Source organism: Pseudophryne corroboree, chromosome 6 (assembly GCF_028390025.1).
Source record: "Pseudophryne corroboree isolate aPseCor3 chromosome 6, aPseCor3.hap2, whole genome shotgun sequence".
Classification (NCBI taxonomy): Eukaryota; Metazoa; Chordata; class Amphibia; order Anura; family Myobatrachidae; genus Pseudophryne; species Pseudophryne corroboree.
In genome coordinates, this window is record NC_086449.1 from 671,964,247 (window position 1) to 671,978,069 (window position 13,823).

Here is a 13,823-nt window from a genome sequence, read left to right on the forward strand (position 1 = left end):
ACTAGGTCATACCCGTTTCCTACCTTCTCCTCTCCTCCCCTACCCAATCATAGAAATGTATTTACACATGACATATATTTTTCTCTTTTTGAAATGTTTTAGAAAGTGGCAGTTATTGGTGACTGCCAAAGGGTGGACTGTCAAAGTCAGAAAAATATCACGCTACACACTGCCATATTTGCACCTCATGCGAGTGCCTGTTGCACGTTCGTAAGCCCTGCCGTGCGTGCGCATACTCGCCGTTGCGGGTACCCGCAGGCGCACGGTGTGCGCATTTACGGTAAAGTTTATGTGCGTCTAGCGGGCGACTCGTTCGTAACATATTTTAACTATATAGTGTATTTTGTAGATTATGGTCCCTTTGATAGAATCTGAAAGTTTAGTTAATGTAGCATGTTCATAGACAAAGAGATCCCTCTTTGTTTGATACGAAGGGTCAGACAGGGGTTATACAGTGGTGTTTAGTATCCATCGGAAGAGTATTTAATTAGCAATATTCCGGTGTTGGTTTGAAGCGGATTAATCGCTCGTGCGAATAGTTATGGACATAAGAAGTTTATGGACATTTACTATTATTTGCACTTTATTATCCATGCGGCGGGAAACCTAGTTTCCCACCCACCTGAGCAGTTGGAAATAGTCACAGCCCACCTGTATGAATCAACCTATGACCTTTTGTTATAATGCGAAGACGAATTCCTGTGTCCAATGAACAATAAGAATATAGGGACCATTGTACTGTATTGTGTGTAGTGTATAAAAGGACAAGCCGATCTGGGCCAGCTCTCTATTCTCTTCAACGGTTCTCATTGCTGATAATCGGGAGCTGGATATCCAGAAGGCGCATGCGATTGTTTCCCTTTGTGCGTAAGTTTCTCTGCAACCATATTGCCTTTATTGTTATTGTGAGCCATATCTCTCTCTCTCTCTTCTCCTCTTTCTCTCTCTCTTTCTCTTAAGTGTTATTGTACTGCTATTGTATTTCATGTGTAGTTATCTGGTTAGGTAGTCAATGTTATTTTGGTAGTGTATGACTTGTATTGTGTTATTCTTTTGCAAATAGAACGTTCATATAAGGTGTTAGAACCTAAGACCGGTATCTGTGTATTCATTATATTTTTAAGTATTCTCAGAGCGTCGGAGACGCTCGTACAGCTTTCAAGTTAACAAGGTTACACTGTGTTGCATTTACATCTTATCACTGCACAAGGGTTTACAGTATAAGCATATTGTTTTATGGTATAGTTATAAAGGTTTAACATTGTGAGCGTCAGCGCCGCTTGTGATCTCCTCGTGGTCCCAAGCGTCCGCTACGCTAGTAGCATATCATTACGTTAGTCGGCAGCCTATTGCATGCCTGCCTGTGATCTCTTGGCCGCGAGCGAACGTGACGCTCGAGCGTCTCGACTACGGCTAAGCGATTGTTACGCAATGTGCGTACCCTTACGGTATACCATACGCCAATAGCGTACTGTGTTCTTTCACCTTTTAGAGGGTTTTAAGTAAGATAAATATTAGGCTTTATCAAGGTCCCACTGAAAGATTCTGGCATGGAACCTGCCGAAGGGAATTGCTTCGTAAGAAGCCACCATCTTTCCCAGGACCCGCGTGCAGCGATGCACTGATACCTGTTTTGGTTTCAGGAGGTCTCTGACTAGAGATGACAACTCCCTGGCTTTCTCCTCCGGGAGAAACACTTTTTTCTGGACTGTATCCAGAATCATACCCAGGAACAGTAGCCGTGTCGTCGGAACCAGCTGTGACTTTGGGATATTCAGAATCCAGCCGTGCTGGTGCAGCACCTCCTGAGATAGTGCTACTCCCACCAACAACTGTTCCTTGGACCTCGCTTTTATTAGGAGATCGTCCAAGTACGGGATAATTAAAACTCCCTTTTTTCGAAGGAGTATCATCATTTCCGCCATAACCTTGGTAAATACCCTCGGTGCCGTGGACAGTCCAAACGGCAGCGTCTGGAATTGGTAATGGCAATCCTGTACCACAAATCTGAGGTACTCCTGGTGAGGATGGTAAATGGGGACATGCAAGTAAGCATCCTTGATGTCCAGGGATACCATGTAATCCCCCTCTTCCAGGCTCGCAATAACCGCCCTGAGCGATTCCATCTTGAACTTGAATTTTTTTATGTATGTGTTCAAGGATTTCAAATTTAAAATGGGTCTCACCGAACCGTCCGGTTTCGGTACCACAAATAGTGTGGAATAGTAACCCCGGCCTTGTTGAAGTAGGGGTACCTTGATTATCACCTGCTGGGAATACAGCTTGTGAATTGCCGCTAGCACCGCTTCCCTGTCTGAGGGAGCAATCGGCAAGGCAGATTTTAGGAACCGGTGGGGTGGAGACGCCTCGAATTCCAGTTTGTACCCCTGAGATACTATTTGAAGGATCCAGGGATCCACCTGTGAGCGAGCCCACTGATCGCTGAAATTCTTGAGGCGGCCCCCCACCGTACCAGGCTCCGCCTGTGGAGCCCCACCGTCATGCGGCGGACTTGGCAGAAGAAGCGGGGGAGGACTTTTGCTCCTGGGAACCTGCTGTTTGTTGCAGCCTTTTTCCCCTACCTCTGCCTCTGGATAGAAAAGACCCGCCTTTTCCACGCCTGTTTTTCTGGGTCCGAAAGGACTGAACCTGATAAAACGGCGCCTTCTTAGGCTGTGAGGAGACATTGGGTAAAAATGCTGACTTCCCAGACGTTGCTGTGGAAACTAGGTCCGAGAGACCATCCCCAAATAATTCCTCACCCTTATATGGCAACACTTCCATGTGCCTTTTAGAATCTGCATCTCCTGTCCACTGGCGAGTCCATAAGCCTCTCCTAGCAGAAATGGACAATGCACTAACTTTAGATGCCAGTCGGCAGATTTCCCTCTGTGCATCTCTCATATATAAGACTGAGTCTTTTATATGGTCTATGGTTAACAGGATCGTGTCTCTGTCTAATGTGTCAATATTTTCTGACAGTTTATCTGACCACGCAGCGGCAGCACTGCACATCCAAGCTGACGCAATAGCTGGCCTAAGTATAATGCCTGAGTGTGTATATACAGACTTCAGGATCGCCTCCTGCTTTCTATCAGCAGGTTCCTTGAGGGCGGCCGTATCCGGAGACGGTAGTGCCACCTTTTTAGACAAACGTGTGAGCGCTTTATCCACCCTAGGAGGTGTTTCCCAACGTGACCTATCCTCTGGCGGGAAAGGGAACGCCATTAGTACCTTCTTAGGAATTACCAATTTTTTATCAGGGAAAGCCCACGCTTCTTCACACACTTCATTTAATTCATCTGATGGGGGAAAAACTACGGGTAGTTTTTTCTCCCCAAACATAAAACCCTTTTTTGTGGTACCTGTATTTATATCAGAAATGTGTAACACCTCTTTCATTGCCTCAATCATGCAGTGAATGGCCTTAGTGGGCATCAGGTTAGACTCATCGTCATCGACACTGGTGTCAGTATCAGTGTCGACATCTGGGTCTGCGGTCTGAGGTAGCGGGCGTTTTAGAGCCCCTGATGACCTGTGCGACGCCTGGACAGGCACGAGCTGAGAAGTCGGCTGTCCCACATTTGGCATGTCGTCAAATTTCTTATGTAAGGAGTCTATACGTGCACTCATTTCTTTCCATAAGCTCAACCACTCAGGTGTCTGCCCCGCAGGGGGTGACATCCCTTCTAAAGGCATCTGCTCCGTCTCCACATCATTATCCTCATCAAACATGTCGACACAGCCGTACCGACACACCGCACACACACAAGGAATGCTCCAACAGAGGACAGGACCCAGAAAAGCCCTTTGGGGGGACAGAGTGAGAGTATGCCAGCACACACCAGAGCGCTATATAATGCAGGGACTAACTGAGTTATGTCCCCTATAGCTGCTTTTTCTATATAATTTATACAGCGCCTAAATTTAGTGCCCCCCCCCCCTCTCTTTTTTTACCCTTTTCTGTAGTGTAGACTGCAGGGGAGAGCCAGGGAGCTTCCTTCCAGCGGATCTGTGAAGGAGAAATGGCGCCAGTGTGCTGCAGGAGATAGCTCCGCCCCTTTTCCGCGGACTATTCTCCCGCTTTTTTCTGGATTCTGGCAGGGGTATTTTTCACATATATAGCCTCTGGGGCTATATATTGTGGTATTTTTGCCAGCCAAGGTGTTATAATTGCTTCTCAGGGCGCCCCCCCCCCCCCAGCGCCCTGCACCCTCAGTGACCGGAGTGTGAAGTGTGTGTGAGGAGCAATGGCGCACAGCTATTCCCCATGGTCCTTACGAAGTTCCCAGCATCCACTAGGACGTCAGAGAAAGAGAGAATAACTCATAGGGAAAAAAATCACTGCAGTCAAATCAATGCTACCTTCCCCCGCAACGTCATCGGAGATACTGTCTCAGAAGTGTTCCACAAACATTCACCTAGCGGCGGAAGCCTGTACTACAAGCATCACCCGCCCTCTAGAACACGACCTGTTTCTTTTGGGTACCCCTTTGTATAGTTTGGTAGGGCTGGCGCTACCATTTGGCAGCTTTAGGTACTGTAGCTGCTTAGGGCACCAGCTCCTGGTGGACAGCATTTAGGCTACTAGCACAACAATTGAGGTTTTTTACAAAAGGACATCCTTACATTACTTAATATTTGCTCACCCTGTACTCTATTATACTCACCTCTCTGGAGTCCCGCGTCGGCACTGCAGACAGAAATCACTGGAAAAAAGGCACGCCCATCTTTTTCCCAAAGACTTACGCATGCGCAGTAGAGAAAGCTACTGGAATATAGTGCAGCTGCCATGTTCCCACTGACCTGTGCAAAGCCTACTAAGAGTCTACTGCACTGCCAGAGAGGAGGGTATCGACACGGAGCCTACACATGGGCCCTCTCCTCTCTTAAACTGCCCCTTAGGTACTGTAAGGCTTATCTTTTTTTAAAAATTTATTATAAAAGTCAGGTGGACTGTCAAAGGACTGCAGAAGTGGATATTGGGGAGACAAGGCGCATTAGTATGGAGCTTTACCTAGTGTTCCGTGAAACCTTGTTTTGACCCAGTTCTGCGGTGGACACTTGGCGCCTTATAAATAAAAGTTAAGTTACTAATAATAAAGGTGTCCCACCAGCTCTCCTTTCTGTTACCTGTAGCTGCCAGCTGGGAGGCTCTAGGAACAGAAAAACACAGCTTGCAACAAAGGGTTCAACCAATTCTTTTTTATTGCACTGGACAAAAGAATCCCTACCAACAAGATTTCCAGGGCTATGGCACATAACCCCAGTGATGCAAGTAGAAAAAATGTCTTACGGGCACTGTGTGCGCGCGCCATAGGCGTGCGTGCCAAAAATGGGTGTGGCCAAATGCCACATGGGGCGTGGCCAATGAAAATGGGGGCTTAGTACACATATGGGGGAAGGGGCAGATACACATATGACCCCAATAGTGCCAGATATATATTGCCCCACAATGCCAGATATACATTGCCCTACAGTGCCAGATATACATTGCCCTACAGTGCCAGATATACATTGCCCCACAGTGCCAGATATACATTGCCCCACAGTGCCAGATACACATTGCCCCACAGTGCCAGATACACATTACCCCACAGTGCCAGATACACAAATGCCTCCAGAGTGCCAGGTATACATTGCCCCCCAGTGCCAGATACAGAAATGCACCCAGTGCCAGATATGCCCCCAGTGCCAGATACACATGTTCCCCCAGTGCCAGATATGCCCTCAGTGCCAGATATCCCCCAGTGCCAGATACACATGTCCCCTCATTGCCAGATATGCCCCCAGTGCCAGATATGCCCCCAGTGCCAGATACACATGTCCCCCAGTGTCAGATATGCCCTCAGTGCCAGATATCCCCCAGTGCCAGATACACATGTCCCCCCATTGCCAGATATGCCCCCAGTGACAGATACACATGTCCCCCCAGTGCCAGATATGCCCTCAGTGCCAGATACACATGTCCCCCCAGTGCCAGATATCCCCCAGTGCCAGATACACATGTTCCCCAGTGCCAGATATGTCCTCAGTGGCAGATATCCCCCAGTGCCAGATACACATGTCCCCCCAGTGCCAGGTATACATGACCCCAGTGCCAGGTATACACAAAGCTTCCCCCCACCCTGCTGCTCACCGCTGCTGCTGCTGTGCGCTATCCTGTGTGTGTGAGGGGAGGAGAGCGCAGCCTGCGCCTCTCCTTCCCCTCAGTGTCCAGCGGGTGCGGGTGGCTCAGTTCAATTCAGCGCCGATCCGTGAGCCAATCAAAGCTCACATCCGCAAGCTCTGATTGGCTCACGGACAGCGCTGAATTAAATGAAGACACTGAGGGGCAGGAGAGGCGCAGGCTGCGCTCTCCTCCCCTCATATCAGCGGCGGTGCGGCGGTGGGCGGCGGGGAGCAGCGGTGCGGTGGTGAGCGGCAGTGAGCAGCAGAGGGAGGGACGAGTGTGGGTACGTCGGTGTGGGTACGGCGTACCCACGGCTAAATTCTTATGGGTACGCCGTGCCCACCCGTTCCCGCACACTTGCACCGCTGCATAACCCATTATTAGAAATACAGCATCAGTTTGTAAATGACCATGTGTCCTAAATAATAAAGATATCTGGATAGTAATGGGACTGGGAACTATACAGTGTATCTTAAAGTAAGCAAATAACTTTTTAATGACGTTCTCCTTATTGACATTCTGTCAAGAGCTCTGCAGCAGGGCTGTCTTAACAGCATATTAGGCCCTCGGCAAAGCAATATACTGGGGCTCCAGTCCACACATTCACAGGAATCAATAAAAAAAAAAATCATAAATGACCCCTCCTGTGGCTCCGCGCTGTCTGTCCACATGCTCAGTAATGTGAATGGCTGTCAGCACTTGGATTGGCGTCACTCACCTCTGTAACACCCGGTGCGGCAGCGAGCAAAAAGGGGTCGGGGCTTCGCGGGTGGCACCCATTTTTAGCCAACTGAAGGCACGAAAAGGGGGCGGGGCTTTGTGGGAGGGGGAGGGTCTTCGGTCCCGACACCTGTTTTTTTGTCACTGGGGGGTGTGGGAGGTGAGGGCTGACTCCCAGGGGTGCTGTCCCTGCAGTGCTGGCTCCTACACAGTGACAGGAGCCGAGTGCTGCACATAATATAACAGTGTAGCACTCGGCTCCTGTCACTGTGCAGGAGCCGGCATTTTGGTGTCACCCCTCGGCGGGTGACACCCGGGAGCAGACCGAACCCCCCTTGTGACGCCACTGGATTGGTGTATAACTCCAGCCATCCATCAATCGGCATGCTGACAGCCAATCACTGCAGGATGGGAGGCAGGTAGAGAGTGTTGCCTTACCGCTTTAACTGTGTTTAATACTCAATAAAAGTGGTAGCATTCTCTACCTGTCACCCAAGAAGCTCCGGAGGCACCAGATGCCGCTGGCCCAGCCCGACCCTACTCGAAGGCCCCTATAACCATGAGGCCCTAGGCAGATGCCCAGTGTGTCTATATGTTAAGATGGCCCTGCTCTGCAGTAATCAGGATATCAATACTGTATATGAGTAGAATAAATACAGGCAGATTTTAATGATTATAGCATTGATTCACTTACCTGTTCTGAACCATGCTCATAGTCATCCAGTCTGACGGATAAACATTCTTTCCAATTAGATCCTTAAACATGATAAATGTCTCCATAAGAAAGTCCTAAAAGAGATTAAGTATGCATTTATTTATAAGCATACAAAGGCGTACTGTAAGTACAGCTATGCCACACAAGCATGCTCAGGTGTAAATGACATTGAAATGTGCCAACTAAGACAGGGAAAGCACTAATGGAGCCCCATAAAGGACCTAGAACACTGTCTCTTGTTTTAAAGAGGGTAGTTTCTGATATCAAATAGTTTGTGTGAGCAATAGTGTTTCATCCAAGCCTTACAATAGCTCATGTCCTAAATTTTAAATCTTCAAACTACGAAAAAAATCCTCTCCTAGCCTTTTTGTTAATTTTCATGTCTTTTAAGAGTTTATAATAAACATGAAGTTTTAAAGTTATACCTGGATTACTTAATATAAACTCAAACCATGGTATAATCCATAACTTTAAACATGGCTCACCCAATACATTTTGTCAAACCCTATTATAGAGTTATTTTATCTTCAATGTAAAAATAGGATTTTAATTACCTACCGGTAAATCCTTTTCTCGTAGTCCGTAGAGGATGCTGGGGTCCATATTAGTACCATGGGGTAAAGACGGGTCCACCAGGAGCCATTGGCACTTTAAGAGTTTAACAGTGTGGGCTGGCTCCTCCCTCTATGTCCCTCCTACCAGACTCAGTCTAGAAACTGTGTCCGAGGAGACAACATACTTCGAGAGAAGGAAATACACAGATAGTGGCGAGATTCATACCAGCTCACACAACAGGCAAATCCGGCTAACATGCCGGAAAACTCAGCAACAGCTGAATCAGTACTGAAACAGCAAACAACGCAGAACTTACCTATGAACCAGGCAGTACTGAACTATAAAACCAATGCAGGAAAACGAAGAGCTAGGCGGGCGCCCAGCATCCTCTACAGACTACGAGAAAAGGATTTACCAGTAGGTAATTAAAATCCTATTTTCTCTTACGTCCTAGAGGATGCTGGGGTCCATATTAGTACCATGGGGATGTACCAAAGCTCCCAGAACGGGATGGAGAGCGCGGAGGCTCCTGCAAGACCGCTTTACCAAACTTGAGGTCATCAGAGGCCAAAGTATCGAACTTGTAAAACTTAGCAAACATGTTCGACCCAGACTAAGTAGCAGCTCGGCAAAGCTGTACAGCCGAGACACCCCGGACAGACGCCCAGGAAGAACCCACCTTACGAGTAGAGTGGGCCTTTACAGATTTTGGACACGGCAATCCTGCCGTAGAATATGCATGCTGGATAGTGAATCTGATCCAGCGTGAAATCGACTGCTTAGAAGCAGGACACCCAATTTTTTTGGGATCATAGAGGACAAACAGAGAGTCAGATTTTCTATGACGAGCCGTCCTCTTCACATAGATCTTCAAAGCCCTCACAACTTCCAAGGCCTTTGAAGCAATTGAGGAGTCAGTAGCCACTGGCACCACAATAGGTTGGTTGATATGAAAAGCTGATACAACCTTAGGCAGGAACTGCGGACGAGTCCTGAGTTCCGCCCTGTCTTCATGGAAGATCAGATAGGGACTTTTACAGGACAAAGCCCCCAATTCTGACACGCACTGAGCAGAAGCTAAGGCCAACAACGTGACCGCCTTCCACGTGAGAAACTTGATTTCAGCCTCCTGTAGAGGCTCAAACCAATCCGATTGCAGGAACTGTAACACCACATCAAGATCCCAGGGTGCCGTTGGCACCACAAAGGGAGGCTGGATGTGCAGAACCCCTTTCAGAAAGGTCTGAACCTCAGGGAGGACAACCAATTGTTTTTGGAAGAAAATGGACAAAGCTGAGATCTGGACTTTGATGGAGCCCAATCTCAGGCCCATATCCACACCTGCTTGCAGGAAAAGGAGAAAACGTCCAACTTGAAACTCCACCGCAGGAAATTTCTTGGATTCACACCAAGACACATATTTTTTCCATATGCGATGGTAATGTTTAGACGTTACCCCCTTCCTAGCCTGTATCAGGGTAGGAATCACCTCGCTCGGGATAACCTTCCAAGCTAAGATCTGGCGCTCAACCACTATGCCATCAAACGTAGCCGTGGTAAGTCTTGATAAGCGAACGGCCCCTGCAGCAGCAGATCCTCCAGAAGAGGTAAGGGCCTTGGATCTTCCAGCAGAAGATCCAGCAGATCTGCGTACCAAGCCCTCCTTGGTCAGTCCAGAGCAATGAAGATTGCCAGAACCTTTGTTCTTTTTACAAGTTGAAGAACTTTTGGAATCAGAGGAAATGGAGGGAACACATACACTGACGTAAACACCCACGGTGTTACCAGTGCGTCCACCGCCACTGCCTGCGTGTCTGTTGACCTGGAACAGTACCTCTGCATGCTACTTGTTGAGGCGGGAGGCCATCATGTCTATGTGAGGAACCCCCCACCAACCGGTTACCTCCTCGAACACCTCCGGATGGAGGCCCCACTCTCCTAGATGGAGATCGTGTCTACTGAGAGAGTCGGCTTTCCAGTTGTCTACTCTCGGAATGAAGATTGCTGACATCGCCACTGCGTGTCTTTCTGCCCAAAGGAGGATTCTTGACACCTCTGACATTGCAGCCTTGCTCTTTGTTCCGCCTTGTCGGTTTATGTAGGCCACTGTGGTCACGTTGTCCGAATGCACCTGAACAGCCCGATCCTGTAGAAGGTGTGCTGCTTGAAGAAGCCCGTTGTATACGGCCCTTAGCTCCAGGATGTTTATTAGGAGAAGGGATTCTTGATTCGACCACCTTCCTTGGAAGGTTCCCCCCTGAGCGACTGCTCCCCAACCTCTTAGACTTGCATCTGTGGTTAGAAGGATCCAGTTCTGAACTCCGAACCTTCGGCCTTCCAGAAGGTGTGGTAGTTGAAGCCACCAGAGGAGCGAAATCCTGGCTTTTGGCGACAGACGTATGCTCTGCTGCATATGTAGGCGAGATCCCGACCACTGGTCCAAGAGATCCAGCTGAAAGGATCGAGCATGAAACCTTCCATACTGCAGATCCTCGTAGGAGGCAACTATCTTCCCCAGAAGGCGGATGTACTGATGAACCGATACACGGGTAGGCTTCAAGACATCCCGGACCATTGTTTGAATCACCAATGCTTTCTCCACCGGTAGAAACATCCTCTGCACCTCCATGTCTAGGATCAGCCTCCTTGTCAGCTCCAGATGAAACTTTGGAAGGTTCAGGATCCAACCATGCTCCTTGAGCAGATGTGTCGTGAGAGCAATGGATCTTAACAACTTCTCCCTGGACGACGCCTTGATCAGGAGATCGTCCAGGCACGGAATTATGTTCACCCCCTGCTTGCGGAGGAGAACCATCATCTCTGCCATCACCTTGGTGAAGACCCTCGGTGCCGTGGAGAGACTGAATGACAGTGCCTGAAACTGATAGTGATCGTCTAACAGTGCAAACCTGAGATATGCCTGATGCGGCGACTAAATGGGAATGTGGAGGTACGCATCCTTGATGTCCAAGGACACCAGGAACTGGTGGCGGGGGGGGGGGGGGGAACTCCGTCAGTCCTGAGATGACAGCTCTCAGAGACTCCATCTTGAACTTGAACTCCCTGAGATAAGGGTTCAAAGACTTTAAGTTCAGAATTGGCCGTACCGAACCATCCGGCTTCGGTACCAAGGAAAAGGTTCGAATAGTAACCTTTGTTCCACTGATGAGGCGGAACTGGAACAATGACCTCGGACACTACCAATTTTCGGATAGCTTCCAGAAGAATTGCTCTGTCTGCCGGCAAGCCTGATTTGAAGAAACGGTGAGGTGGGAGAGGCGTCAACTATAGGCGGAGACTCCCATTTTTTTCTATCATCATCTGGGAATCGAAAAGCAACCAAGACCCTCTTAGGGATCTGGATTTTTTTCTCCGGATTTTCAAATATAGCATTTAATTCCTTAGATGCTGGGAAGGTGAGAGGGGCCTTCTTACTGTCCGTGAAAAAGGCATCCTCTACCTGCTCAGGAGATGTGTCAGAAATATGCAACACATCCCATACGGCCTCAATCATGAACTGCACCCCCTTAGCAAGTGATGCCGTCCCCCTCGACACATCCCCGTCACCGTCTGCAGTGTCAAAATCGGTGTCCGTGTCATCCTGCATAATCTTGGCAAGTGCATGTTTGTGAGAATGAACCACAGGGGACCCCGAGGGAGCAGTATCAGACCATACAACCATAGAGGATTGCAATACCTGAGTTGCATGCTCAGTTCTTGTATGCCTCTCAGAAATCTGAGAAATAGTCCCCCTAAGACAGGCTAACCACTCCGGTTCTCTAGCTGGGATCTGCGCTACAACAGTGCAATCCTGATTACATGGGATGGGATCTTCCTGAGAAGATAAATCCCCTGCAGCATATGAAACAGAGTCTCTAGACATGTTTGCTGATACACCCCACATACACACAGGGTACAGGGCAGACAGAGTTTCCCCCCCAAGAATGGCAGAGAGACACAGAGATTGGAGCCAACCCACACACAGCGCTATTACAGGTATAGGGAGACCCTAAACCAGCGCTGACTGTGTCTCTTAATAGGTGACAGAGTCTTACACAGCCTCCCCTCCCTTCTACAACCCCCTGGTACCGTACAGATAGCTGGAGTTGCACTGGAGGGACTGTACTTCCACTTGCATCCGACTGTAGGCAGGAAAATGGCGCTGAAACGCTGCTGAGTCCACTCTGAGGAGAAGCTCCGCCCCCTTAATGGCGCTGTCTTCCCGCTCTTCATAGATTATACTGGCCTGAGATTTTGTGTGCTGGCTGAGATCCGCAGACCCCGACAGGCTTGATTTGGTCAACGTAGGGTCAGGCGCTGGCTCAGGGCGCCCCTCACAGCGCCGCACCCAGGTACCGCTGAGCCGCCCGGGAGCGCAATTAATACTGCGCTCCTACCCTGTAGCCGCCCTCTTCACACCGACCCCCCGCTTGTTAGGGGGGACGGTGACTCACTCGCCACACTTCAGCTCTGCAAGAGGGTGGCAGCATGCTGCTGGGGTGAGCGTTTCCCTGCGGCGGGGAGTGATCTATCCCCTCTGGAGCTCAGTGTCCAGTCAGCGGAGACAGTGGCTCAGACCCCGCAGGGCGGACACTGCTCCCTCCCTTAGTCTCTCGCTGCAGGCAGGCCATTGCCAACAGCCTCCTGTAAAAAAATAAACTCTAAAAATAAATTTTACCAGAAAAGCTCTGTAGAGCTCCCCTAGCTGTGAACGGCTCCTCCGGGCACATTTTCTAAACTGAGTCTGGTAGGAGGGGCATAGAGGGAGGAGCCAGCCCACACTGTTAAACTCTTAAAGTGCCAGTGGCTCCTGGTGGACCCGTCTATACCCCATGGTACTAATATGGACCCCAGCTACCTCTAGGACGTAAGAGAAAAGAAAAAAAAGAAAAAAGTATAAAAAAAATATTTCCCTTGTACTGCTGCAGGTTAATTACCCCTTTCTGACTGTAGTAAGTGATCTCATTTAGATTTTCCAGGAAACAATGATTTTACTGTTTGTAGTCTTTTGGTTTGTCTATGAAGAATTATAGAGGGGATTAACTCCTATGATAAGCAAATCATCTTGTATCACTCAGTGCAGAAGTCTGAGGCAAAGTGATAGGCTTGCAGTATTCAGATAAGGAGAGTGCCTGGCTAGGCAGGAAATCTATATAAGAGTCTTACATTTTTGTGATTGGTTTGTTGCTAGGCAGATCAGAGTTTTGAGTGAGTTGTAATTGGTTAGGGCCAGCCTATTGGTGAGTGTAGGGGAGGTGATTTAGTGCATGAAGGGTAGAAACTTCCAGATTTGCTTCCTCTTGTCGGTTTGGTGTTACAATGTCTACGTTTTAACATCAATTTCACGGCGAAGCACGTGCCTGGGGTCGAGAACGGCATCGCTGATGCGCTGTCGCGTTTCGACTTTGCCAGGTTTCGCATGTTGGCCCCCGGGGCGGAGGCCCTAGGCTTGACATGTCCAACTTCTGTTTGGCAGATTATAGAACTGGCGTAGCTGACTTGGCGCTGAATTTCTTGGCTCCTTCGACCCGTCGGGCATATGCTGCGGCTTGGCGTGAGTGGCAGGTGCACCAGCTTAGGTGTGGGGTAAGTCAGAGGAGAAAGTTTTGTTGGCCTTTGTTGGCCTTTGTTTGGGAGTGTTACCAGAGTGGTAGGTCCAAG

The 13,823-nt window shown here is 48.9% G+C and overlaps 2 protein-coding genes across 8 annotated transcripts in view; one reads left to right on the plus strand and one right to left on the minus strand.

The window, feature by feature from the left end:
* Window positions 1–13,823, minus strand: part of DOCK2 (dedicator of cytokinesis 2) — a 1,781,615-nt gene that overhangs the window by 485,371 nt on the left and 1,282,421 nt on the right. For all 4 annotated transcript variants that reach the window (XM_063928256.1, XM_063928254.1, XM_063928255.1 and 1 more), the window contains exon 29: window positions 7,587–7,681. In XM_063928256.1, coding sequence (XP_063784326.1) covers window positions 7,587–7,681 — 95 coding nt within the window. The remainder of the gene's footprint in view (window positions 1–7,586; window positions 7,682–13,823) is intronic.
* LOC134933211 (ERV-BabFcenv provirus ancestral Env polyprotein-like) overlaps window positions 1–13,823 on the plus strand; it is a 447,012-nt gene that overhangs the window by 401,214 nt on the left and 31,975 nt on the right. The window lies entirely within an intron of this gene.